General features: G+C 52.3%; 2 protein-coding genes across 14 annotated transcripts in view; one reads left to right on the forward strand and one right to left on the reverse strand.

Annotated features, from left to right (window-relative positions):
* Positions 1-27,277, reverse strand: part of LOC139045286 (protein phosphatase 1L-like) — a 359,044-nt gene that overhangs the window by 251,061 nt on the left and 80,706 nt on the right. The window contains exon 2 of one of the 7 annotated variants that reach the window (XM_070509701.1): positions 11,828-12,242. The exons of 4 other annotated variants lie outside the window; for them this stretch is intronic. In XM_070509701.1, the coding sequence (XP_070365802.1) occupies positions 12,183-12,242 (60 nt within the window). In that variant the 3' untranslated portion in view covers positions 11,828-12,182. 2 more of the 7 variants (XM_070509706.1, XM_070509703.1) reach the window with 2 other exon arrangements.
* On the forward strand, positions 5-19,131 carry LOC123285596 (ral guanine nucleotide dissociation stimulator-like). 7 transcript variants are annotated; one of them, XM_070509676.1, is made up of 15 exons: positions 5-2,759; positions 3,170-4,907; positions 6,103-6,252; positions 7,198-7,410; positions 9,648-9,758; positions 10,511-10,621; positions 11,653-11,834; positions 13,190-13,383; positions 13,628-13,905; positions 14,664-14,879; positions 15,234-15,337; positions 15,840-15,909; positions 16,017-16,043; positions 16,975-17,043; positions 17,477-18,228. In XM_070509676.1, the coding sequence occupies exons 6-15, from the start codon at positions 10,526-10,528 to the stop codon at positions 17,867-17,869; spliced, it is 1,629 nt and encodes a 542-aa protein (XP_070365777.1). In that variant the 5' UTR covers positions 5-2,759; positions 3,170-4,907; positions 6,103-6,252; positions 7,198-7,410; positions 9,648-9,758; positions 10,511-10,525; the 3' UTR covers positions 17,870-18,228. The 7 variants fall into 7 exon arrangements, with proteins under 7 accessions (XP_070365777.1, XP_070365776.1, XP_070365779.1 ...); XM_070509675.1 differs by lacking the exon at positions 7,198-7,410; XM_070509674.1 differs by lacking the exons at positions 5-2,759; positions 3,170-4,907; positions 6,103-6,252; positions 7,198-7,410 and adding exons at positions 18,504-18,625; positions 18,832-19,131 and having other exon boundaries at positions 8,135-9,758; positions 17,477-17,551; positions 18,105-18,137.

Below are 27,277 nucleotides of genomic sequence, written 5' to 3' on the forward strand. Positions count from 1 at the left end.
AGTGTTCAGAATACATAAATATCTCTTAGAACTCAATAATAAAAGACAAATAAAACAATTAAAATAGGCAAATGGTTGAAATAGACATTTCTCCAGAAGATATGCAGATGGCCAATAAGCACAAGAGAGATGCTAGATGTCATTCATGATTAGGGAAAGGGAAATTCAAACCACAATGTGCTACTGTTTCCAACTCAATGTGTAGGCTGTATTCAACATAAAGGAAAATCCCAACTGTTGGTAAAGATGAGGAAGAAGGGGAGCCCTCATACATCACTGGTGGGAACGTAAAATGATGCAGCCACTGTAGAGCACAGCTTTGCATTTCTTAACATCTTCAAGCAATCATTGCCTTTGAGTTGGACAGTCCATTGTGAGGCATCTCCAAAAGAACATGGAAAACATATGTTCGCAGGAAAACCTGTCCATGGACATTCAAATCAGCATTATTCACAGTAGCCCAAAAATGAAATAAACCCAATTTTCCACCAAATTATGAACACATAAAGCAAATGTGGCATATTGATACTATGGGATATAACACAGCCCTAAGAAGGAAGAAAGCACTGCTACGTGCTAGGCCCTGGATGATCCTTTAAAAAGTGTGCTAATTGAAGTGGTACACAAAGCCACAGATTCTATGATTCCATTTGAATGAAATGCCCAGAATAGCAAATCTGCAGGGAGATGAAACAGATAAGGTCTTTCTGTGGACTTGGGTTAGGGCAAAGCACAGAGACAGCGAGGCTGAGTTTCTTTGCAAGGTATTAAAAATGTTCTGGACTTAGATAGTAGTGATAGCCACACAACATTCTCATTGTCCTAAACGTCACTGACTTGTGTACTTTCAAGTACTTAAAATGGTGTATTTTATGTTGAGCAGATTTTCTTCAGTGAAAATTTGAAATGAGGGTAATTCATGCAGCTATTAGGGGTAAGGCACGGTGTAGCCCTGAGAGTAAACATCTGATTAGGGTCTAGTAGCAAGTACGAAAATCACACAAGCTACAGTCGGAGATCCAGTCCATAGTCATGGTCTCCACCTTGAAAAGACCAGCCAAGAAAATAGCTCAGTGGTCTTGGGGGCCCTGGGAATCTGTTCAGAGATCTCAGTAATACTGGGCAGTATTCTCACCTCTTGGACCCTCTGGTGTAGGTAGGTTTGAACTTGTCAGTTGTTGATGTACATGCAGGTGGTAGACCATGGGAGGGCCCCGACCCCTCCTTCCTTGGCCAGTAGAGATAGTCTGAGGCCAGGTGGTTTCCTAAAACCATTTGGCAGAGACTTAGGCGACTGTCCTACAAGGAGTAGAATAGAGTCTCATGGAGCTGCTGTCCGTGTTGGGTTCTGTTTGTGCACACTTCTGGGTGGCCTCAATTACCTGATTTTCTGTGGCTAGGGCCACTCCCCTATGCCAGACCAGTCATCCTAGTAGAACAGACATATCTCTTTGGGTCGGTGGTAGCCTGTCAGGGCAGGAAACTCAGGGACTCCTGGTCTGTGGGGTACAGCTCTAGGGGCAGGTCCGTGGAGACAATGATGGACTGCAGAACATCGCCTGCGGAAAGCTGATCAGAGGATGTGGGGGAGAGCGGGGTACCAGGGAGCGCCTTGTGACGTGTGCCCACAGGAAGACCCGAAAGTAGATGTTCCTGCTATGAAATATTCACCGGCTCTTGGTGGTCAAACCAGTGATTGGTGCCCATCCACTGGCTCCCTGTGCTCTACGATTCCAGGTGGTGCAACCAAAGGGTGTGTGGGCTAAGAGCTGCTTGTGCCCGGGCACAGAATCACCAAGGTGGCCTCAAAGGCTCCCCCAAAACGACTCCTCAAAAAACAGTTGGGGCAGAAATTGGGTGGAGCATTTTTAAGGGAAGCTTGCAGCAAAGATGTTGTTCGATGGAGTTGGCTAAATTTGAGTATCTCATCAGGGCAGGCACTTCAGCTGGGGTACCGGTGATTGGAGGCCATGTGACAGGCCCACCAGTTTCTGAGTCCCGATGCTGGGCAGCCCGCTCAGCCCACTGGACTGATGAAGTGGTGCTTACGAAGCCTCTTGCTGGCCTTGTGGAAAGCAGGGCAGTGTGGTGGGAGAAGTCGTGATAGTGTCAGAGGGAGTCATGGCGGAGATTGCGGTGTGGAAGGGGGAGAACTGGAGGCAGGTGCAGTGGATGTGTGACCAACAATGGTCAGGAAGGGAAACCCGGGTGTACCCGGGGCCAGCAGGGGGCCAGCAGAGTCATGTGTCAAAACCAGACGGTGGGCCCCAAGAGGAGCCTCTTAACACTAAGCCCCACCTCACCAAACTGAGTCTTGACTTCATTAGATTTTCGACTCTCCCAGAAACAGAATCTTAAACCAGTGGATTAGGAATCCCCCAATCAGCACTAGGTAGGTATTCCACATCATAGACTGCTGCTGTCCCCTGAGGAAAGTAACCTTGCAATAACCGAGCGATCTTCCCGCCTGCTGTGACTTCTTTTTCTTCTCCCTTTTGCCTTTCAAAGTCTTTCATTCTGTACAGCTCCTTGGAGCTGCTTTCTATCTGCTAGATTGGATGCCTCCGGACGCAGGAATTGGTGAATAAAGCAATGAAGTTCTTTAGACTTACACAGTTGTATTTTCTTTCTTAACAGCTTGGTGGCAGCAGCGGGATTCGAAGGAGACTTCTCATGGCTTCGGGGATGAGAAACACAAGCATTGGTAGCCATGAAGCCTTTGGATTCTCCGTCTTTTTTGCTGTCTCTGAGGGCTGTGGGTAAGTGTCTCGTGCATTTCAGCTCCACTCTCCTTGCATTGAGCTCCTGATCTAAGTGACTTTCCAGGCCCAGGTTAACGGGCCAGTGTAGTTTGACAGGATGCTCTAGCAGAGCATCTGTCTCAGCCCTGGGTTAGTCCACAGTGCCAGTCAAAGTGGTAGCAGGCAGCTTGAGCTGGCATATGGTTCCCTGAGACACTGAGTCTCTAGCCCTTGGTTAGTCCACAGTCCCAAATTTGGTGGGGTCCGCTGATTCTGCCTGCAGTCCCGACTGTTAGGGTCTGCTGGTTCCGTGCGTAGTTCTGGCCAGGGGAGAGGGTGGCACAGGCGTGTGCTACATCCACACCCAGTCCTTGAAAACTTCCCACATGCATTTGACACGCATTTTTCTCTCCCTTGACTGGATGCAGATGTCGATGAGTTCTGAGGAAATGCTGAAGGCACAGTGTGGAGGAATTCTGGGACCCTGCGTGACTACTTGGAAGAGTGCTGTCCCTTCCACCTGAACAACCACCCGGCACTACCAGAAATGAGAGGCGTCCTGTGATCGTGGATTGGAAGGCTCCTTGTTGTTAAGATGTCAGCTTCCTCCAAAGAGATGAAGCAATTAAATGCAGTCCTTATCAAAATCCCAATGACATTTTGTGCTGAAAGACACCCATCCTAAAGTTCATATGGAATCTCAAGTATGCCCAGATGTCTAAAATAGTCTTGAAAGGAAGTACTAAGTTGGAGGACTCTCTTTTTACTGATGTAAAACTTGCTGCAAACCTACAGTATCAAAACAGCATTGTAATGGCATAAAGACAGACACATAGAGCATCGGAACAGAATAGAGAGCCCAGAAATAAGGTGGCCAAGGTTGTTCAACGTGGAAAAGACAGTCTTTTCAACCAGTGGTTCCTGAAAAAGTGGATATTTTCATGCAAAATCTAAACTTGGATTCTGACCTCACACCAGATATAAAACTTAATTCTCAATGGATCAAGACCCAAATGTAAGAACTGAAACACTTTGAGGAAAACATGGGACAAACGTTTCACAATAGGACTTGGCAGTGATTTCATGGATATGACACTCAAGGCATGGGCAATAAAAAACAGAGTACACACACCAAAATTCATGAATATTAAAACCTTTTCTGCCTCTGAAGACAACATCAACAGAGTAAAAACACAACCCGTGCAGCATGGGAGCCCATATTTGCAAATGATCTATCTGACAAGGGCTGAATCCCCAGAATAGACATAGAACTTCTCAACTCAAGAACAAAAAAACAAACAACCCAAATCAAAAATGAGCAAAGTACTTGAATAGACTTTTCCTCCAAGAAGATACGCAAATGGTCAACAAGCATCTAAAAAGATGCTTAATGTGACTAATCACTGGGGAAATGTAAGTCAAAATCTCAATGAGACACCACCTCACATCCATGTGACGGCACCCCCAAAAGACAGACAGTGAAGAAAGGCATGCTGGCAAAGATGTGGAGATATTGGACCCACGTACACTGTGGCTGGAATGTGAACTGGTATAGCTGCTGTGGAAATCAGCATGGCATTTCATTAAAACAATTAAAAATAGAATCACTAAATGACCCAACAATTCTACTACAGGATATATACACCTCAGAGCTGAAAAGTTGGTCTCAAAGACATATTTGAACACCCATGTTCACGGCATCATTGTTCATGATCGCTGAAACGTGGAACAACCCAAGGATCCATCCAGGGATGAATGGAGAAGCAGCATGGGCATATATATATATACAATTGCATGTTATTCATCCTTAAAAACTAAGGATATTCTGAGATATGAGACAACATGGATGAACCTTTAGGAAATTATGCTAAATGAAATCAACCAGTCCCAAAAATACTGGCCTTGTGTGACTCCACTTATATGGCATTCCTGAAATGGTGAGATTCAGAGAGACGGACAGCGGATGCTGTTGGCCAGGGGTGGGAGCAGGGGAAGGGGAGTGACCGATGAGTGGGGACAGAGCTTCAGTTCTGTGGGGCGACAAGAGTTCTGAAGATGGATTGTGGTGATGGCTGCACCACCATACAACTGTGGTCAACACACTGAAGATGCGCTTAAGGAAGTTAATGTGCTTAATGACGTGTACACAGAAAAATGGTCAAGATGGTAAGTTTTACATTATGTGCATTTTAAGCCAATAAAAATAGATTTTCTGTTAAAAGTGCAAATACAAAGAAATGAGCAGAGGATGATTTAGTGTTTCCATTCGTGCTCTTCCATTCTGACCCTGGTGTTTGTCTCAGCCCTTGTACCTGAGGCAACTTTGATCAGACAAATGTTTTCATTCTGGGCCTAAGAGAACCTTGAAATCAGAATTATACAAAACTCTGCAAAATTTTTGTGACCATGTATTTTTCAGAGAAAACATAGTAAGACATTTTTAATATTAAATTTAAGTTTGTTTTATATCAGTTTCAGGTCTACATCAGAATGATTCAATATGTGTGTATATTGTGAAATGATCACTATAAGAAGTCTGGTTGACGTCTATCATCAAGAGTTACAAATGTGTTTCTTGTGATGAGAACTTCTAAGATTTACGCTATTAGCAACTTTCAAAATGCAATATAGTAGTATTAATTCCTTGACTGCTATAAAATAAGCACCATAAAACAATTCCAGTGTATCCATTTTGTTATTAATTCACTGAATCTATTTTTTCTCAGAATCAATCGTTATGCAAATGACTGAATTTCTTTTAAGCTACATCATAATGTACTGACTACAGGTTCTGACATTTTAAGTTTTGTTTAGGTGTTATTCTTTCTAGCAAGTAAACTTTCCTGAATCTTATCAGTCATATCAAAATATATTCGGATGTATTTCTTCTTCCATCAATATTTAGTCACTGATAAAGTTGACCGTGTGCCATTTTAACCATTATCAGTTTTGTGTGCTGAGGGTGATTTTACCCAGTAATAGACACCGTGTAGGTTCGAAGTCTCCTTGGAGGATAAGCAGTGGGGGGAGGTCAAAGCATGGTACTTGTTTCATTTGCAGAGGGTCCATTTTGACTTTGCTCTTACAAAACGTGTTCTTTGTCCATTTGGGAATCTGAGGCCCAGAAAGTTGGAGGGACTGACCCAGACCTCAGGAGGGGGTCAGAATCCAGAGGATCAGGCAGGGCTCTGGCTTCCTCAGCCAAGGCTCAACCCCTTCCCTTCGGATTTTCTTTGGAAACAGGGACCTCATGGTCCTAGGGGAGCCCTGCCCACCCCTGTACACGTGGGGTCATCTTCCTATTCGCATCCAATCATGCACAGGCACACTCACACCGATTTCTCCTGTGTGGACCATGCAGGGACCCCAGGAAAGAGCAGACACCAGGGAAGTGACAAGAGGCCAAGGAGAAGGCAGTTGGAGGCAGCTCTGCCATGAACAGTAGCATCCATCCTCCTGGCTACATGCCCAGAAGGCCCAAGACGGACCGAAGAATCCCTGAGGTTTCTAGGTGTGTACCTGTTCCAAGGGCATCCTGGCCCAGCCTGGAGGGCACAGGACTGGGGAGCTGGAGTCCACTTCTGTGGGCACCTGCTACTCTGATGAGCCGTTCTTCTCTTGTGTAGACATTGGGTAGAGGAGAGAAGACCTTGGTGTCCTCCTGTGTAAAGTGGAGTGCGTCCAGCGGGTGACTCCCTGGGTTCTGTATGATGCTCACGAAGGGTCTGTGGCCCTTGGTTCTCCATCGATGAGGCCCTGTGCTCTGAGCACCTGAGAAAATGCTTTCCCACCTGCTGGAGATCCTTTAGAACTGAGAGAGGCTTGGGGGTTCGGGTGGATGAGAACTTGGGATAAGGAAGAACATGCCAGAGCAGTGTGTACTAAGGCCAGAGTCCAGGGACAAGACCAGTCCTTGTTGGACTCCCCAGGTCCTCACTTGGCTGGAGAGGAGAATCATTGCCTTGGTTGAGATCAGGATGCCTCCTGAGAAAAAAGGACACCCAAGTGGAGGGACAGAAAGATGAGGGAGAGGGAGGCTCCTGAGGTTCCTCCCACGGCCTGGAAGCCTGCAGGTCTGCTCCTTTACCCCTGGGACAGTGGGGAGCCTCTGCCTTGAGGACACCCGAAGAAACTTCCTGTGTGGTGGCTTCTGCCAGGGCTGCAGGGCTGGTGCTGGCCACCAGGGGGCAGGCAGCCTGCAGCGTCAGTGGTGCCCAATGAGGTTGGGTTCTCACTGTTGTCACTTCTATTGGGATGTAATTGCCACACAGCACTGCCTAAGTTAACACTGCTGTGTGGTACATTTCAAAATTGCTAAGAACCAAGAAGCTAAACTTCTCATCACAAGCAAACACTTACTTTTCTGTTTTCGGTGACGGATGTTAAGTGAACTGATGGTGTCATTGCACAGGCTGTGTGCATCCAGTCCCTGTGCTGACTTCTTAAACTTACACAGCGCCCAGTCAGCCTGCCTCAGCTGCTGGAGCAGCGAATAGCCGTGCAGAGGCCTTTCCGGCTGTCCCCCGCCTCAGAGAGAACTCACTCCTCCTGGTACTAGCAGTCCTCTCCACAGTCTGACTTGGTGAAGAGCAGGAGGAGGGGACACGAGTTTCACAATTCTTCACTCAGCGACTGTGCACCGAGCACTCACCCTGTGCCAGGTGCTCAGGTGGGTCTAAGTGGGTCTAAGTGACTGAGTGGTCCCTGCCAGTCAGGAGCTCACACTCTGCAGGGGACAAGGACAAAAGCATGAAAGCAAAGACATGAGAGGGGAAAGAGCCAGTGCTGAGGGGACATTCAGGGCCCTGTGAGGGAGGGCCGGGGGTCACCGGGTAGGGGTCTGAAAGGCCTCACTCGGGTGACATTTCCTGGGACCAGAATGACAAGAGGGAGCCAGCCCTGCACAAGTCTGGGAGCGGCGTGTCAGGGAGAAGGCACCCCTGCTGTAGACACTCATGGGCAGAAGGGGGTTTGGCCAGAGGATGTGAGAAAGATGGCCAGTGTGGCTGGAGGGAGCCTGGGGGGAGAGAGGAGGCAGAGGAGGGCAGGGCCAGATCCTGGGGCCTGAAATCACGGTTTCAGTGCCTTGCATCTGTAAACCGCAAATGCCTCATATCTCACAATTTTTGTGGTTGAGGAATCAGACATAGATTAGCTTGGTTCTTCTGCTCAAGATGCCTCAAGGCCGCGGCCGCGGCCTCAAGTGATGCTCGACTGGCAGAGAATTTCCTCTCAGGTTCACTCAAAGGAGTCGAGGTGCACTTTGGACTCAGAGCATGGGTTCCTTTCTGTCTGTTGGCCTGGGTGCTGCCTCGGTTCTCTCCCATGTGGGCCTCTGTGTATGGCAGCTCAAAACGTGTGTGCTTGATTCCACAGCTCAGGGACAGGAGAGAGAGACATGGGAAAGAGAGAGAGACGGAACTTAAGAGAGGGAATAAGAAAGAAGTGAGAGACTTTCTGTGTTTAAAATTTAGACATGACACTCGTCCACATTGGCTGTGTTCTATTGGCGAGAGCCAGTCACTAAGCACTCAGTGGTCACACAGGAATCTGTGAGGGATGTGTGTACCACGGGTGGGGATCTCTGGGAGCCACGGTGAAGGCTGCCCACCTCACAGATCAAGATGAGGCTCTTGGGTCTCTTTCTAAACAGAAGAGGAAACAATGGAGAGGTTTGAATCCAGAGGATGACAGTGTCTGGATTTCATTCATCAACCCTCTCCTTGTGCTGACATTGAAATGAGGCCAAGAGAGGAAGTGCCTGTTGCAATAGCGCATTGCTGAACCCAGGCCTGGTTTGAGTGGTGTTCATGCTACATCCCTTCTCGTAATTCTTCCATCTCTTTGTTTGTGCATTACTTGCACTTGACACCACCTCACAGGTGTTATGGATATTATTTCATATACACCTGATGATGTCCCTAGCAAGTAGATTCTAGGCGGATTCCCCTTGGGCAGGTTTGGAGACTGGGGAGGCCCTGAGAGGCACAATGAGTTTTCCAGGACAGAGAACTGGTAAGATAAAGGAGGTCTGAATTCTGCTCTGCCTCCTCAAAGCTGGGACCCTCATCACATTCCCAGGGAGCTGTGGCTGGGGCTGTGGAAGCTCCTCATGTAGAGTTAAGAAGAAGACATGGGGGTGGTTTGGGTAGGTCCGATTACAGGAAGCAGCCCAGGTAATGGAATCTTGAAAAAGTGACCTCACTTCCTTGGCGATAGACCCCAACAGATTTAGAACTCTGGTAACCAGGCAGTTAATTCTAGAGACAGACCCCTAGCTAGTTCATTTGACTGGAGACACTTCAGAGTACAACATGTTTACTTGTTGTGTACCAGTTTTCAGAGGCTCTAGGCTCAGGAAAGCCCAGAGTGTGAGACTGTTGTGTTGTTGTGGACATCGGATCAAGCCTCATGGCCAATTTGGCAGGAGGTACCCAAAGGTAATGTGGGGCAGCCCAGGGCAGCCCACTGTAGGGCAGGACACAACTCGGATCCCACCTGAGCAGCCCCATAGCCCTTGCACCTTGTGTGAGGGTTTGTGTGTGAGTGTCGGTGTGTGTGTGTACGCGTGGGCGCTGTGCGGGAAGGCAGCAGGTGAGGAGTGGGTCCCTCCTGGGCAGGAGGAGAGTGTTATGTGCTGTCAGCCAGGTGCGTCTGTCATATTCATACCCCGGGGCTTGGCTGGCAGCCTGAGCAGCTGGGTGCTGGGATCAAGCTCCTCTGCCCTTGTGTTAATCCTGAGCCGTAGAAGTTTCATCTAGTTCCCTCCCTGGTCAGATGTCTGTGCAGACGTCCCTCTGTGCCTGAATTAGGGAACAGAATTCCTCATGGGGGTGTCCCCCTGTGGCGATGTGCAGGCAGGCCCCTGATGCCTCCTGGCCCGTCTGCCGGGCACTGTGTTTCCAGAACTCCACGCAGGAGATCTTTGAAGAGCTACATGATGGGTTCGACTTCTCTCCCTCCCTAGTCAAGGGGCAGGAGCAGCAGGCCGCCAGCAGCATCCTGTGCTGGTCTGAGGTGAGAGCAGGAGCAGAGGGTCTCCCCGCCCACCACCCCAAGATGTTCAGGTTGGGCCTGGAACCCAGGTCCGAATCTGAGCACACCCCTGGTGCCCTCACAGGGCTTTCCCACTGAGTGTCCTACGGCCTTACTCCCGAAGGAGTCTGGGCCTCCTCTCCTCCCCAGCCAGCTGAGGGCTCGGGTGGAAAGACACTCTCCACATGTTTCTTGGAATCGTAGAGGAAAGGTTTACTGTTGTTGTCTCTTCTCACGAGGCCATGAGGACCTTAGCATTTTGCTCCTGTTTTGATTGATGTAACTTCCCGGCTGGGAAGCTGTAGCACTCAGCGCCACTGTCCTTGCAGACCTGCTCCAAGCCTCACAAATCATCACACTTGCTAGGCTGATTACACACAAAGAGCATGGGCGTGGATTACAGGATTCTATACATTTCTCTGCACCTTGTCACCTCACAAAACACTTCGAATCAGAGCAGTTTGTTACGTGCTGTAAAACTGGTGAGTCTGTGATATTCATACCCCAGGCTGGCAACCTGAGCAGGTGGGTGCTGGGGATCAAGCTCCTCTGCCCTTGTGTTAATCCCGAGCCTTAGAAGTTTCATCTAGTTCCCTCCCTGGTCAGATGTCTGTGCAGATGTCCATCTGTGCCTGAACTAGGGAACAGAAATTCTCATGGGGGTGTCCCCCTATGGCGATGTGCAGCAGGCTCCTGATGCCTCCTGGCCCGTCTGCCGGTCATTGTCTTTCCAGAACTCCACTCAGGAGATGTTTGAAGAGTTATGTGTTGGGTTCGACTTCTCTCCCTCCCTAGTCAAGGGGCAGGAGCAGCAGGCCACCAGCAGCATCCTGTGCCGGTCTGAGGTGAGAGCAGGAGCAGAAGGTCTTTACCCCCACCCCCCCCAAGATGTTCAGCGTGGGCCTGGAACCCAGGTCTGAATCTGAGCACACCCCTGGGGCCCTCACAGGGCTTTCCCAACGGAGTGTCCTACGGCCTTGCTCCTGAAGGAGTCTGGGCCTCCTCTCCTCCCGAGCCAGCTGTGGGGTAGGGTGGAAAGACACTCTTCACGTTTCTTGGAATCATAGAGGAAATGTTTAATGTTGTTATCACTTTTCACGAGGCCATGAGGACCTTAGCATTTTGCTCCTGTTTTGACTGATGTAACTACCCGGCTGTGAAGCTGTGTAGCACTCAGGCCACTGTCCTTGCAGACCTTCTCCAAGCCTCACGAGTCATCACACTTGCTAGGCTGATTTACACATAAAGAGGATGGCGGTGGGATTACAGGATCCTATACATTTCTCTGCTACTTGTCATTGCACAGAACACGGCAACTCATTGTAGGCCGCTCAGGTCAGGAGCTGAGGCCTTAAGTGACTTCATCATATTCCACAGAGGAGGACATTTTGCACAGTGATTCAGCCTTTCGATGCTGTTGGACCTTGACATGACCCAATTCTGTTGCCATTTGAGCCAACACTGCAGGGCACATTTTAAGCATGTCCAAATAGACTCTAAGTTTTCCAGGTCTGCCATGACATAGAACCGCAGATTGGCGGAAGGTCACTAATCATCTCTTTGCTCCTGTCTGTGGTGGGGATGTTCATTGATGACTCCCTGGGATAATGCTCTTACCTCAGGCTCTTAATGCACAGAGGTACAATTGTTCCTCAGGTCACAGAATGCCTTGAAGGTACTGAGTGTTTGTCATTCCCCTAAAAATCAAATTGTACTTTTAAGTCCAAAACCATTTTCAAGGCGGGCTCTCGTCCCTCTTGCACAACTTCCTGAGGCGCTGGGAGGTTCTGGTCTGAGCTCCAGACCCTGATGCCCCTGGTGGTTCATGGTGACTCCACTGACTCTGTGTCCCTGCTTGTCCACGTGGTATGCCAAGGAACCCACCCTGTCCGTGGCTGAGGCCCGCACGATGCGGACCCTCAAGGCAGGCGCAGTGCAGAAGGTGGTAGGCTGCCTGCAACCATCTTTCCACGGCAGATCCATCTCCGTCACCACCTTCCCGTGTGTGTACCAGGCCTTCTACCCGACCCCACAGGTCCTGGACCAGCTGCTCCAGAGGTGAGTGCCCACCCCTCCACAGCACAGCAGGGAGTCTCCTACCTAATAAACGTGTGCCTTGGGAACGTCCCCACACCTCTCTGAGCGTCACCTTGCTCATCCGAATAGTGGGGTGGTAAGAGGGTAAACCTCACAGGGTCACTGAAGGAAATCACGGGAGACAGCACGGCAGACGCTTGCCTGGTGCCGGACTCCACAGAAGGGACTGCTGCTCATGCTGCGTGTCCTCATGCTTACAGCTTCCGTCGCCAGTGAGGAGACTCCCTGCCTCTCCCCTCGCTGGCCTGTGGCCTTCCTGAGTGTGGAAAAGTACATGAAAGCAAACTGTTTTCCTATTGGCAAGACAATTTAGCGAGTCCATCTAGCTGATCCTGGTCCTTGTCTTCGGTGCGGCCAGAGCAGTGGTCTCTGTGGGCAGCAGAGGAGACGCAGGCCCACTCAGAATTCTGGGAAGGCTCTGGATGGGGTTCATTCATTCAATACTATATGTTAAGCTCCTACTACACTCGTACCCTTTCCTACACACTAAGGGTGTCCACTGAAGGAAGCAGACACTCTCCCTGGGGCTCAATTCTAGCCTGAGAGCTAGAAGCTCACTTCTGGGCATCATGAGTATTCATGCCCAGAGGACGTTAGATGTCACACCCTCTTGGCCTCCTCTAGATATGGACGCATCCTCTCATAGTCAGACCACGATGACAGACTTCAAGGACCAACTAAGACCATGAGTGGTGTTGGGTCCAGAGGGAGGGCCTCCTGTGTCCACAGAAGGGGCTAGGAGACCATGGGGACTGTGGCTATGGATGGACTGGCAGACCCTGGATCTCACGCCTCTTGGGGTTTCTGTGGGGGGCCTGAGGTCTGCGGTCTTCCCTACAGGAGGAAATGAATCAAAGAGACCTGTTCATGGGGTGCCAGTCCCGCCATGGGAAGCAGAGGAGAGGCTGGGCTGAGTCGGCCACTGAGAGACTCCTCGCTTCCACAGTTCCCTCTCCCTCTCCCTGCCCTCTGCACAGGCACCTCTCCTAAGCACCGCCACTGGGGCCCAGAACAGTAGCTGGTGAGCAGCCTGGTCACAAATCTGCCTCCAACCTCAGTCCTGATGCTCGAGCGTGGAGGATGGGGCAGGCTATGTCCAGGCCCTTTGGGAAAAGAGTGTCAGGTGGAAGACCAGACTCACACAGGCTCTCTGTTAGATTGGCTGATGACCAGGCCTTCCAGTGCAAGGACAGCCACCCAGGGATTGGAGTGGCTGGTCCACCCTCTGGGGCTCAGGCACAGAGAAGGTGCTGTGGGAACACAGTGTGGAACAGCAGGCCAGGCCTGTGACTCTCTTCACACATGCCTCTCCCCAGTGCCCTCTCTCCCATCTGGGGCCCCCGGCCTCAGGAGAACTCCCAGGATATGTGGCAGATGCTGCGCCACTCCAGGATCAATCTGACGTTGGCGTATCTCCAGGACCTCTTGCCTGGCTCAGTCCTGAAGCACCAGGCCACCCCTCTTCTCATCCAGGTGGACCTTTTCCAGGCCACTGAGTTGGAGACAGAGGGTAAGGGAGACCGTAGGCTTGGAAGACTACCCCAGTGGGTGGGTCACGACTGGGGATTCATTGAAAGACAGTGGGATCTTTCCTGTTTGGGGAAAGGCACATGGAAAGCAACTTATGTAGCTGACCCTTTCTCTTTCTCCATCTCCTGCCCCAGCTCCAGCGCTTCTGCCAGGTGCAGAGGCAGAAAAGGGGCCACATCTGGAGCTGGACGGAACTCCAGTTCTATTTCTGCCATCACTTCTAGCGCTGGAACCGGCAGCAGCGCCCTCAGCTGCTCCAGACCCCGAGCGAGTGCCATCAGCAGCCCCAGCCCAAGTGCCAGGTCCTGAACTGGACTCAACGGGACCAAGGGGTCTGCTGGGATTTCCACCTCAGGCTCCAGTAACAGCCGCAGAATCAGCTCCGGTTCCAGAGGCTTCCCACCCCTGTCGAGTGACCGGGAAGAAGCAGCCCGATGGGAAGCCTAGCCTCATGGCCTTCTCCCCAAGGGAGGTGGCAGAACAGCTGACGGCCATTGACGCGGTGAGCACCCGGGCTCTCAGGGCGGGGTGGGGCAGGCCACCCCTATGCCATCAGCTGGCCCAGACCTGCTTTTCCCTGTGGCGGCTCCTGTGACCTGGGTCCCAATCCCAGCTCCACCACTTCCCAACCATGGGATCTGGGCAACTCCCCAGCCTTCGTGTTCCACCCTCACACTGTAGAGATGGGGACCAAGAGGCCCTGCTGGACAGAGGGGCTGAGCACATTGAGTGAAGTAGAACACAGAGGAAGCCTGGTGGGGCTTGGCCCGAGAGGTCGGGGAGGAGAACTCACTGTGTGCAGCCAGGAACTCAGGCGGCCCAGCCATCTGCTCGGGATGCTCAGCAGCCTCAGCATTTGTGATGCACCAGACGTGTACTTCACTAAAAGGGAGACAACCTGACAAAGCCCGTGGGTGTAGCTGGCACAGGGCAATGTGCAGCGGAATGGGGCCTGGGACCAAGGATGCTCAGGATGCAGGGAGATGCCCCCTTGGGAGGAGCCAAGCGGAGCAGCCCTCTGGAGCTTGCAGTTTGTGGGGGTGGGCTGTGTGTAAATGCTCCTGTCCTTTCCCCACCAGTCTGGAGTCCCGGGTCCTCCTGTGCTGGGTGCTCTCAGTGGAAGAACAATGAAAGCGAGGGGCTCCCACCACGCTGAGAACACATCCTCAGCTTCCTGAGCCCCTCCTTAGACCGGTGACTCCTGCTTGGACACTAAGCTGGGCTGTGGCAGGGCTGAGTGACACTCCCCCTCCTCCCCAGGAAGTGTTCAAGAACGTCGAGCCCTCTGAGTGTCTGGGCTCCACCTGGGGCAAAAGAAACCGGCCCGGACATGAGAACGTGGCACCCACCGTCTGGGCCACAGTGGTGCAGTTCAACAGAGTAGTAAAGTGTGTCATGACGTCCTGCCTTGGGGACCCAAACGTGACGGCCCGGGACAGGGCCAAGGTTCTGGAGCGGTGGATCGAGGTGGCCAGGGTATGCGGGGGGAGACCCTCTCCAGAGCCGTGGAACTGCCCCTTCTCCTTGATCAGCTCTCAGGACTGAAGGCTGCACTCTAAGCCCCTGCACAGTCGCTAGGTCCTTCCTGTCAAGGGCACACTGACCTTGACTCGCATGTCCCAGGGGTGGGATGCTCACTTCCTCCCTGGCTCCTTCCTACTTTGAGCGAAATTCCTCCTCCTGGAAGTGTTACTCTTTGGTCCACCTGTGCCCACCCTGGCACCCTGGCCATCTGTCCCACTCAGGAGGGGAGAGTGGAAGGGAGGGGGACTGAAGCCAGAGCAGACAGGGCTCCTGCTCCCCCTCCCAGCTCCTCCTCTCCCTCCTCAGGAGTGCCGAGCCTTGAGGAACATCTCCTCCCTGCACGCAGTCCTCTCGGCTCTGCAGAGCGTGCCCATACACAGACTGAAGAAGACCTGGGGGAAAGTGTCCAGGTGGGGAGGCCTCTCCACAGGAGGACCAGGGGGAGGAGGGAGCTCCCGCGTGTCTGCCATTGCCCTCTCGTCAGCTGGAGCTTCCTGGGTGGCAGTAAGCCCTGGGCACAGGGCCTGGGTGGGTGTGCAGTGTCCCTGATCCTCACTGGCAACTTAGGCCCCCAGTTCTGCTTCAGGAATCAGGTTCCCTGGATGTCACATAGTAGGTTGAACCAAAGTGGAGATTTTCAAGCGTTTGCCATACAGCAACAGAACTCTGTGCCCAGTGGGAAACCAAACTGGTCAAAATACAGCTGCTGCATAGAAAAGGGAGTGGCAGCCCCAGGTGACCAACATGAGAGCCCCCTCTGCAGTCCCATGGTGACGTCAGTGCTCAGAGGACCCCCACGAAAATCCTCATTCGGGCAGTTTGGATTTTCCAGATTCTCATCGAGAAGGGACTTGCACTTATGCCCCCTGCCCCATTGTTCCTGAGTTTCTCCTTCCTCCTTTCCCCCCTCAGGAAGAGCTGCCGAAAATTTAAAAAGCTCTGTGATGAGGACAACTCCCTTAGCTGGGAGCTGCTCATCAAGGTAGAGTGGAGGCTGGCATGTGGAGGGAGAGGCGGGGTGTGGGGAAGGGGGAAGGGGCAGGATGTGGACGGTCATTTCTCACTTGGAGTTTCTGTGTACAATTCCAGTCTTCCCTGGATGAACAGGAAGATGGGGTATGTTTGGTCCATGGGCAGGTGGGGGAGGTGTTTGTGGGGTGGGAAGCCCCGGTCATGGCAGGAAGTGGGGGTGTCTGGGCTGATCCCGGAGGGGATGCTGAGCTGGCCGGTGGAGCAGGGGCTGCCTTCCATTTTGGTCCACGCTGTCAGCACTTAGATTCTTCCAGGCTGTTGCGTGCATGGGGTGGACGGGCGTATGTTTCTTCCCTGAAGCAGCTCAGTGTGTCTTTAGGAAGCCAGGCCCCCACTGCTCCTTCTGTCTTCACCACTTCTCCACGAGGAGGGCACCCTGCCTGCCCTCGGGATGGGCACTGCCAGGCATTCCCCCAGGCCAGGTGGACAAATGGGCTGCCCAGCCTTGAGTCTGAATGGCTGGAGCATGACAGATGTTTGTGCATGTGTGACTCCCCAGAGGCCCTACCACCGTCCCTGCTAGTCTGTCCCTGTCAGGAACACTCACCTGGGTCCTAGTCAGCAGTAACTGGTGCCCAGGTGGCTTATGGGAAGTGTCCAGGAAACTGGTGGTGCTCAGTGGATCTTTCCTGAATGGACCTCATAGGCTTCACATGAAAGAGAAACCGAAGTGTCCTCTCAGCCCCGCCCCACCCTTTCACGCCGGGTGGGGTGAGAGCCAGAACCATGTAAACCGTCACTGACGCTGAGTCCTCAGGAGACCCTGCGAGGTAGGGGTGAGTTGTCACACTTTCCAGATGAGGAGGCTGACTCAAGGAGGACAGGCGTTCGGCCCAAGGTCACACAGCGAGAGTGTTGGAGCTAGGATTGTTCTAGAATCAGAGTGTGCTGGAGGATGGAGTAGCATGGGTACCAGCTGACTTGGTTCAGACGTCCAGGGCTGAGGTCAGAGGGGCTGAGGAGAAGTGGGGTGAGGGGAGGATGGCCTCCTTGACCCTGTCCTCAATCCTGGCAGAAGCAGCCCTCCAAGTTTGCCACCCTGCTGAGGACCCTGCAGAGAGGCCGGAAGAGGCAGCAGCAGCAGGTGAGTGTGCCTGTGGGGAGGCGCTCCAAGGTCAGAGGAGGGGACTCTGCCCTCCCAGCTGGGGGCTCCAATCCAGAGAGGGGGCCTTCCTCCTGCAGCCCTCCTCCTGTTGCCGCAGAGCCTGACACCCGCCCTTAGAAGTGACCAGGAGGAGGGCCTGGGGAGCTGCAGCAGGATGGGTCGGGAGAGTGGAGGGGCCAAGGATTAAAGGCCCTGTGACCAGCCAAAAGCAGGCCCTGGGAGGTGACCAGGAGGAGTCTGGTGTTCTTGGAGGGTGAGGGGTGGGGATTGAGGGCTGGCTATAAAGGGTTTGAGGCTGCTCCGTGTGGGGACCCTGGGCTGGGCCAGGAGGCTGAGCATGAGGAGTTTTCAGGGGAGGGTCATGGGGACACCTGAGACCAGGGCCTCATCCCATCTAATCCCAATGGCACAGGGCATCGTCCCCTTCCTGGGCACCATGCTAACTGACCTGATCATGCTGGACACTGCCATGGAGGATTACGTAAATGTGAGTGAGGCCGGGGGCCAGAAGGGGATGACCAGGTTGGGACTTGGGAAGACACAGTCCCAGTACCAAGACCTGAGTGGTCAGAATGTGGTAACTTCCTGTCATGACAGCCTCCCAGGCTCCCCTGTGGGCTGGGGCAGTGTGCCCCTCTTAGGGATGAGGGAACGAAGGCTCCACGTGGAGCCCGTCCCGGGTCCCCAGGCTGGCGAAGCAGCAGAGCTGCCCGCCTGCAGAGCTGCATGGGCTTTGTTGGAGGCGAGAGAGAAGTCAGCCTCCAAGTCAGGCAGCACACTGATGGAGCTGTCCCTTCCTGCCTGAGGACTCAGCCTCCCTGTCCGTCATCGGAGGGGCTTGGGCTACAGGGTCTTTGAGTGTCGGCCCCCATGTCCTCCCTTCTCTGGAGCCCAGAGCCTGGCCTGGGTCCAAGTCCTGTTTTCTGTCAGGCCCAGCCCCCTCCTGGACCTGGAGCTGGGCACCATGAGAAGGGGTGTGCACGGGGGCTGGTCATAGCTAGGGGGCTCGTTCTGATGGACTTTTGCTGTCTGCCTTCCAGGGCAATGAGATCAACCACGAGAAAAAGAAAAAGGTGAGCAGCTGTGGCCTTCCATGTCAGGGAGGAGAGGGGCGTGGAAACCAGAGACGCCCCTGGGCGGAACTCTCCTGGGCACCACCCACTGCATCTTACATTTAGTGAGAGTGTTGGATGACAGAGAATCAGGAGACCCATCCAGTGGGGGGGTGGGGGCAGCGCTGGGCATCAAGCAAAACTTCCTGCGGGAGGGGCTTCTACCCATCTCTGAGAACAGGTAGGTCCTGCGTGGAATTGGAGGGAAGGAGGGTCCCATGTGAGCAAGGACCCAGGACCAGCCCCTTGCCCCACTCCTCACCCCCTGAAGACCCTGCAGCATCCCCAGCAGGCTCTGTCTGCATCCTCTCCTCCCTCTGGTGCCAGGAGCACAAAGTGATGATGGAGATCGTGCAGCTCCAGGAGGCTGCAGAGAATTACAACCTAGAGCCCCAGGAGCGATTCAGGGCCTGGTTCTGGGACATGGAGCAGCTCAGTGAGGACGAGAGGTGAGGCTGGACAGGACATGGGGAGGAACAGGTGCACTCTCCCTGCTGGCCAGTCCGGAGAGCCTGAGTCCATGACTCCCTTGTCAGCCCTGACCTGTCGCATGGCGATGGCTGGGGAAGCTGGGCTCCAGCTGCTGGGCAGATGCCGGGAGGGACACCAGGGCTGTGGATTGTGGGAGGCTCACAGATGCCACTCTATCCTGTAGCTACAGCCTGTCCTGCCAGCTGGAGCCCCGGTGCTAGTTGGCCAGCAAATCTCTCCAGGCCCAGAGAGCATGGCCATCATGAAGCTGAGGAGGGAGTGAGCGTCCCGTTGTCGTATGACCTCTTCCTTAGCAGCAGGGGCCCAGCTGGGGCACTCAGGGTGCAAGGGCCCCACCGCCTGCCACCCCTTCCTGAGGCCAATTTCCATCTCTGTAGGGGTGAGAATCACTGCTTGTAAATAGTTCATGCCAGATTTGCAGACTGTTGTATTAAAGTCCTGTTTCTCTTAGAGCCTGGGAGTGGTGGTTCTTTCACATTCTTTGCTAATTTAAACACTGTCCAGACTCTCAGATCCCTCACTGGAGTAAGACATTTTGCAGTCATCCGATTATTGTGTGTGGGAGAGGGGGGAAGGTGTAGCCCCTCCCTGGCTGCTGAAGGAGACCCCCAAGTGCCCCTCCTCAGAGGACAGGTCCGTGTCAGCATCGTGAAGCTGGGCCAGGAGCAGAGACAGCCCCTCAGACCCCTGAGATGGGAGGTCGAGGTGTTTTCTCAGGCCGAGCGTCCACCACGGAAATGTGGGGGGCCCTAAAGCCACCACTTGCCAGGCCCACTCTGTGCCCCAGGAGAGGGGCTGCCCGTCCACACTCTGGAGGGAGAGGAAACATTTCCTGCGTCTCTTGTGGACGTGTCTCTGGACCCCATGTTGGGAACTTGTAGTTTTCTAGTTCAGCCTCTGGAAACGCATCAGCTCTAAGTGGGGAAAACACGTAAGGAGATCAAACCGTGCGTGTGGAGAGGACAAGGCCAGGGGAAGGTCATTTGTGCAGGGACTTTGGGCAGGCAGGACCTCCCCTCCTCAGTGTCCCCCTGGGGCTCCATGCTCACCCTTCCCCTGGCCTGGAATCCTGCTGGGAACTTGTCCCCGGCTCCGAAGTCCTCTCCCTGCTCGTCTCCTCTCCAGGGGAACACTTGTGGTGCAGCCTTCCAGGCTCCAGCTGGGCCCCGTTCCCGACACCCTCCTGCTCCCTGGGACCCAGGACCCCAGCCCCTGCACTTCCTTCTTCACTCTTGTCAAGTCAGAAGTCCCCTCAAGGCCCCACCCTCCCTCAGGTGCCTCACAGCCACTCCTCCCTGGCTGGCCTGATGGACCAGGATGGGTTCTGACAGGCGGGATAAGGGTCCATGTACCTGGCCAGACGAAACCCCCACTCGGTCCCTTGCTGACCAAGGTGACTTCCGGGTCTGTGTGGTGCTGACGTCCTTGGTCTGGAAGATCCGTCCGTCACACCCTGAGTCATGTTATTCCTGACTTGTCCTACGTTCTGGCTGGGCCCGAGCCCATAGACCTTTGGCCCTGGGATGGCTGTGCTCTCATCTGCAGTCTTGTGCTGTGGTTACCTCCTGGGCTGTGTGAGCCATTTCTGTTGGGGGCTTTGAAAGCTGAGGTTGAGAGGGGCAGGTGTAGGGATGTCCTCCAGGGGAATGCCACCCAACTATGATCTCTGGGCATCCATGGACACGGCCTTGCCTGTTTAAATCCTGAAGGGCTGGCAGTATGGGTGGACAAGAGCCACTGCGCTGAGTTCACCCAGAGTCCCCACCCGGTGATCAGCAGCTCAGGGGTCACCGCCGAGTATTGTGAACGTGCTCCCACGGAAACACCCAGTCACAGCAAGACCCAGATGACTTGTTTAGCGGTTCAGAGCTCTCCCCTCTGGATGGAGGCTGCCAGTGGCCCTCAGACACACAGGGGGCCTGGCCTCTGCCAGCGTGGCCTTCAGGCTGCGGCAGGGACGGAGCACACATCCTGGTTGCCCACAGCCTCCCTGACAGGGCACAGCCATCCAAGAACGTGACTGGCTACACGGCAGACCATCCTTTACCTCCAAGAGCAAGAGAAGCGCCAGGACCCAGGGCTGAGCAGGGCCGGGGAAGGCAAGAGGTCTAGGTTAAGAGTCTTTGTGCATATCCACTCATTTTGCCCTCAGAATAATTTGGAGTGTTGTGGGTAATATCCCAGGTTTTTAATAACGTAGATGAAGCACAGAAAGGAGGAGTAATTGGCCGTTGTCACCCACACCATCTGGCCTGTCCTCCTCAAACCTGCCTGGGCGCTCTTGCTCCCTCACCTCCGCTTTTCTTGCCCGCAACTAGAATGCCTGCCCACCGCATCTCTGCCCCCTCAGAGAGATGGCTTACCCAGGGACTCCATCTTGATGCAGGGAACCTGTTGTCCTCGATGTGACCAGGGCCCAGGTCAGTTCCGAGTTGGTCCCCCTCCCTTGGCCGTGAGAGACAGAGAGAGCTCAGTGTGTGCCTGATTGTCCTACCAGATTAGAGGTTGAAGTCATGAATTTCCTTCTATCCCACCCACCATCAGGCCCAGAAACGAAGGAGCAACTGGAATCTTGTTGGATTGGGGGCACATTTTGTGCCAGAGAAGAATAGCGTCACACAGTTAAAGGGTCCTGGTGGGAGACTTTACGACGTTCTTCAGTGACACAAAGTTCTGCCGTGTAGTCTCACTAGCTGTTTCTTAACAAGCATCCCCCCAAGGCTGCTCCTGACCACAGAGAGTGGGAGTCAGAACTGGGCAAAGTTTCATCATCAGAACTCTTCACTGGTCTGTGGTCTTTTTGCCAAGAGAGTGAAATAGACCAAGGGAGACGTCCCTGCTCCCCGCAGTTCTCGTGCCATGAGTGCCATCCCACCCCATTGCAGGGGACAACTGCTGGGTAGTCGGGCCTTCTCTCAGGGGCAGACATTTTGGAATGGCCTGGGAGCAGATTTGGGAAGTCAGCGTCAGCTCTCTGACCATGTCTCCAGAATCTTCATGAGCTCACAGGAAGCAGGACCTGGTTTTGAGTTTCTGAGCATGACTACACTAAGGTGGTCACTCAGGGCCTTGCCCAGGAGGCACCTCCTCCTGGAAGCAGCCGAGATGCAGGGACCTAGGCTAGCATCAGAGCAGGTGGCCTGGGGGAGTGGCAGCTTGTCTGTGGTACTCAGAGGCTGTTTAAAAGCACCCTGGATGGTAGGAGGTGTGAAAGAAGGAGCTGGACCAGGACTCCTGGGGAGCTGAGGATGGCTGGAAGGATGTGAGGTTGTCACACAGAGCTGGGTGTCCACCGTGATGGAAACAGAGGTGAACAGAGGCCAGGGCAGTGCTGAGTGTCCACAGACCAGTCAAAGCCAACTGGTGGGCTTCCCAGCAGAAGGTAGAGCCCAGTAACAGGGGTGTGAGGGGTGGGAGCAGACAGTACACAGCCTGGAGCGGGCAGGAGTTGGAGGCCCAGAGAGCTTGTGGTGAACAACAGGGCACGTTAAGGAAAACGGGGCCCCGTCTCAGAGAGCAGCAGGCATGCAGCCTGGGCGACGGATGGAGCCTCAAACAAACAGGGCTGGAGCCCTCAGCCAGCACGACTGGAGTTCATTTCCAGAAAAAAGAGAGGCTCCCTGCCAGGACGACACGACCACAAGGCTTTGGGGGTCCCATAGCCAGGCTGGAGGGGCTAAGCCTCCTGATGTCCTGGGTGGAAGGGCTCCCAGGGCATGGGGTATGGAGCAAGGGGGCAGGGAAGGGGCACCCGAAACACCTCAGGAGCCCAGGGGAGCCTAGGGTGCTTGTTCCCTGGTGTCCACCCCAAGCGTGGATTCAAACGGGAGTGCTGACCTGCTGAGTGGTTCAGGCCCCAGTGCCTGCTGGCCTGCTGCCCCTTCCTCGCCCTGTGGCCTGGGACCGGGATGTGAGAAAAGCTGCTGAGCACGGGCTTGGTGTGACCATGGCCCACAGAGGGCATGCCAACCACACTGAACCCTGCATCCAGGAGGCATGTGAGGCCTGGCAGCACCTCTCAGGAGGGCCCAGGATGCGTTTTTCGTGTCCTAACGACGGCAACAATAGTTCCCTAGTGGAATGTGTCCTTATGTGAATGTAGCAATGAGGCAGACGGAGCTGGAAGGATGCACAGAGATCCCATGCTAACCTGTGCATTTTATGGGGAACCTGAAGTGCAAAGGGCCCAGGAGCCGCTGCGGCTCATGTGGAGAAGCTCAGTCACTCAGCGAATGGATGGGGGCGTGAGCGCACACGGGCCAGAAACCAACACCAACTACCTTTGCTCCATGCACATCGCTCTGATTTTGAAGTGTTTCAGCTGAATAGACCATTTTCTTAACTAAACAAATGTCCAAGTGATGCCCCCACTGATTCTGAAGGGGCCTCTTTCTCAAACTCTCAGAGCCACGCTGGCGGGCATGAGACCGCTCCTTGTCCCGACGGAGCTCCGCTGCCTCTTTCTGCCTCCAGCGTCCCTCACATGTGTGGCAATCTTCCTCTCTTTTGTCTGTGGGACACCTACCACAGCATGGCTTGATGAACAGGGCATAAGTCTGCGCCTAGGATTTGAACCTGTGAATCCTGGGCAGCCGAAATGAAGCATTTGACTCAGCCACTACACCGCCGGGTTGGTTTTAATGCTTAAATGTTCTTACGACATAAATGTGATGGAAAACTATGGCGCCTGTGTATTTTAGTTGGGGATATAACGCCTCCTTACTTTTCTACAGGATTCTGCAGCATTGTCTTGCGCCTTCTCAGCCTCAGCCTGGATATCAGCCTTTTCCTCAAGGAGCACTGGCTCCTTGTATGAGACCATGGCATTAAAAACGTGCATCTGTGAGCTCAGTGTGCTGGTTGCTCCGGGGTGTCCTTGCTTCTTGGCTCTCTCGGTGGCAGGATGCTTAAGTTAGGCTGGTGTGCTGACCTTACCGTGTGTACACTGTCTGCTGTATATGTGTCTATATGGAAACAGCCATGTTTAGATTAAGGTCAACGTCAGTTCAGAGCACGGCTTCCCAGTCGAACGCATGGCCACATGGAGCCCTCCAGCCCGCGCCCTGCCCTCCCCGAAACCTGCCCCTGCAGTAGTGGAACCCTGGCTCCTGCCGTCTGACGACCACTCAGTCCTTTCTCCAATCCCGGTCTAGATGCATAGGGGCCTCACAGTTATTAACCAGTAACTGTTGAGAAAGAACTTTATCAAGTAGGGTTCTCTGCTTGCTCGGTGTCTTTTCCTGTAGTTGTACAGATTCCAGTCATTTCCAAAGGTCCTTAGGTCAGCACCACTTCCCCCACCACTTGCAGTGAGTTTGTTTCTTCCATTCTCAATACGGTTAGACTCTCTAGTCTCATCTGCATTCCATCCAAGGATCCACCCACCTAAATCATTTTACTAATTTGTGTAAGTCAAGATTTGCTCTTTCCACTGTAAAAATCTGGGGATTTCATCAAAGTCAGAGAGGCAAGTATCCGCCATTAAAGCATCACACGGATTTCCTGACCTCTTCATCCCTCTCCCCCGACCCCAGCCCTGCACAGCTCTGGGAAGCTGATCTGTGGATCAAATTGATAGCTTTGTGTTTGCAGAATGCCATATCAATGAGACCGTACTCTACCCAGCCTTCGCAGATGCTTCTTTCTGTTAGAAAGGTGAATTTGAGATTCCTCCATGTGTTTTCATCTTGATAGCTCTTTCAGTGTTGGCACCTGATAGCATTGCATTGCATGGATGTACCTCATTTGGGTGTCCTTTCATTTATGGAAGGTTATCTTTGTTCATTCAAGTTCCCTGCCTGTATAAATGAGGTGCAGTCTATATATGTGTGCTGGCTTTTTTGTTGATGTTCTATTTGAAAACAGTGTGTAAATGCCTAGGAAGATGGTTGAGGGATCACGTGTTAAGATGATGTTTAGCTCTGTAAGAAAGTGCCCAAGTGTCTTCCACAGTGGCTGCACCACTCGGCATGGGCAGCAGTGACGACAGAGAGTCTGTGCTGTCCTACCCCCCAGCCATAAATTGATCTCGTCTATTTGTGTGTCAAGGCGTCTCACTTTGTTTCAACTTGCTTCTCTCTAATGATAAGTGATTTTGAGCATCTTCTTACATGCTTATTGTATGCTTATACCTTCATTAGCGAGGTGTCTGTTCAGATCTTCACCCATTTTCCATTGGAATGTTTGTTTTCTTATTGTTGAATTTATGATGCTTTGTACATTTTAATACAAGCCCTTTCTTAAATAGGCTTCTTCCAAAGATTTTGCACAGTCTAGGGTTGTCTTTTTCTTCTCTTAACAGTGATTGTCACAGAGTAGAAAATTTTAATTCTAACAAAGTCCACCTTAACTGGATGTTTCTTTGAAGACTCGTTCTTTCAATGTTGAAGATAAAAGGTCATTATGAAAACTGAGGTCATATCTTCTCCTTTGCTAGTTCTAGAATTTTGATAGTTTCACAGTTTATGTTTACATCCATGAACAATTTTTGTGAATATTTGTGTCATGTGAAAAGTTGGCGTCTTTGTTAAGTTTTTTCCATATGGTCACCCGATTGTGCCATCACCATTTGTTTAAAAGACTAACTTTTCTCCATCAAATTGCCTCTGATCTTTTGACAAAGATCAGTTGCCCATGTTTGTGAGTCTATCTGTGGACTCTGTATTCTTTTCCATTTATCTCCTGGCACATTCTTACCCCAGCATCACACTCCCTGTACCTTTCCAAATCCTGGGAATGTTCATCACCATTCTACTCACAATAGTGGAGAACTGGAAACAACCTCAACTTTCCATCAAATAGGATAGATAGGTAACTTGAGTATATTTACACAATGGAATACTACACAGCAACAAAAAGCAATAAGCTCCTGCCACCTGCAGCAACAGTGTGACTCTCCCAGACATCATGATGAGTGAAAGAGCAGGACAGAAAAGACCACCCACTAGGATCCTACTTCTATCTCTGGTGGTAGACCTCAGCATAGCCATTTCCCAGGAGGATGGTTGTGACAAGGGAGGGGCACAAGGGGTGGAGGCATGGGAAATATTCTACATCCTGCCCCGGGAGGTGGTACACAGGTTGCATAGTGTCAACTGAGAGAAAGCTGCAGGTGATATTGGTGACGGAGTTCATTCAATACTCGGGGTGAGGAGTGGGACCCCGAGAACCAGTTCCACAGGGTGCTCTGAGGGGACTGCTCCGAGGGTGTGAGCAGTCAGTGTACTGTGCAGGGAAGAGGAGAAGAGGGAAAAAATTTGTGACCAAGTTTCATCTATGTCAAAAAAGGATACGGTGCATCTGGGTGACATAAACAAGCATCTTCAGTCACACATCAAACAAGTTCAGAGACGCTGACGTTATCTACGTGTGGAGGGAGACGAGGACCAGGGTCGTTAACTATTCCCACAATCTCTAAGCAATGCAGCGGGGGAGGGTGAGAGCGAGCTGCCCTTCACCTCTTCCTGCTCTGCAGAGGTCCAACTGGCTTCTTCAGTCATGAGACGTGGGGACGCAAGGTCGTGTGACACAGGCTGAAGACGGCCTGCACGGCTCCTGCGCAGCACAGCGTGGGTGTTATCGGACTGACTTAACGCCTATGCAGTTTGCGGGCGAGATTCACCCACTGGGCCAGGGAGAGGGGGTCCAGAAACCTGTCCACAAGACATAAGTGACACTTGTGCAGCTGCATACTTCATATTCACGCAATTTTCTGAATGTATGTTATAACCCAATGACACATTTTAAAGTCAAAAATCAAGTAACAAACACACAGCACAGAATGTTATCACTTGATATCCTAGAACACAGAAAGCATCCCCAAGTCATAGGAATGATCAAGAATAAACCAGAAAAATGATGTGATTCTGAAATGTAAATGTTCCAGAACCAGGAAGATCACAGGACAGGTAGAGATCGGCTTGGGACTGACCGCAGGCACAGCCTGTGACTCTGGGCGACAGCTCCCTGGACCTCACTTCCTGCTGATTAACACTGGTGTTAACAAGAAGGTGATCACATCTGAATTTGTCTAATATGGTGTCTGCACATACGCTTTCATCAATAATTGTTACAGCAAGTACGTCAGTCTTTTCTACAGTGACTCCCATGTTTTGAAGCGTGAGCACCTACTTCAGTTTTTCCCAGTGAAAGTCTTTTTAGTTTTAAGTAGAAACCTTTTCAAGCACATGGAGAAGTAGAGAGAAAAGGGTAATAGCTACCCTAATACATCCATCAACCCATTTAATAATTAACATTTTGTTATATTTGGCACATTATTTGTCTGAATTAGACTCTTTTAACATCCATCTTATTATGGAAAGGCTGAGTATTAAAAAACAGAGGAGTAGAAAGAATTGGATCCTTCTTCATTCATTACCTGGCCCATTTCTATAAGGAGACTTTCTCTCGTCAAGTGTTTGAATACCCTAAGGTAGGGTTCTTACAGAAGTCAGGATAAATGCTTGAATCTCTCTTTTCATTAACCCATTTTGCACAGACGATGTTGGTTCTCTGGCATCCTGAGCCACCAAAGGGATGTTTTCTGTTTGCCTTTTTTAATCCATGCTAGTCAATTCCTGAATACAGTCACACCTGGCATAATGACGTTT

The sequence above is a fragment of the Equus asinus genome, chromosome 5 (assembly GCF_041296235.1).
Source record: "Equus asinus isolate D_3611 breed Donkey chromosome 5, EquAss-T2T_v2, whole genome shotgun sequence".
NCBI lineage: Eukaryota > Metazoa > Chordata > Mammalia > Perissodactyla > Equidae > Equus > Equus asinus.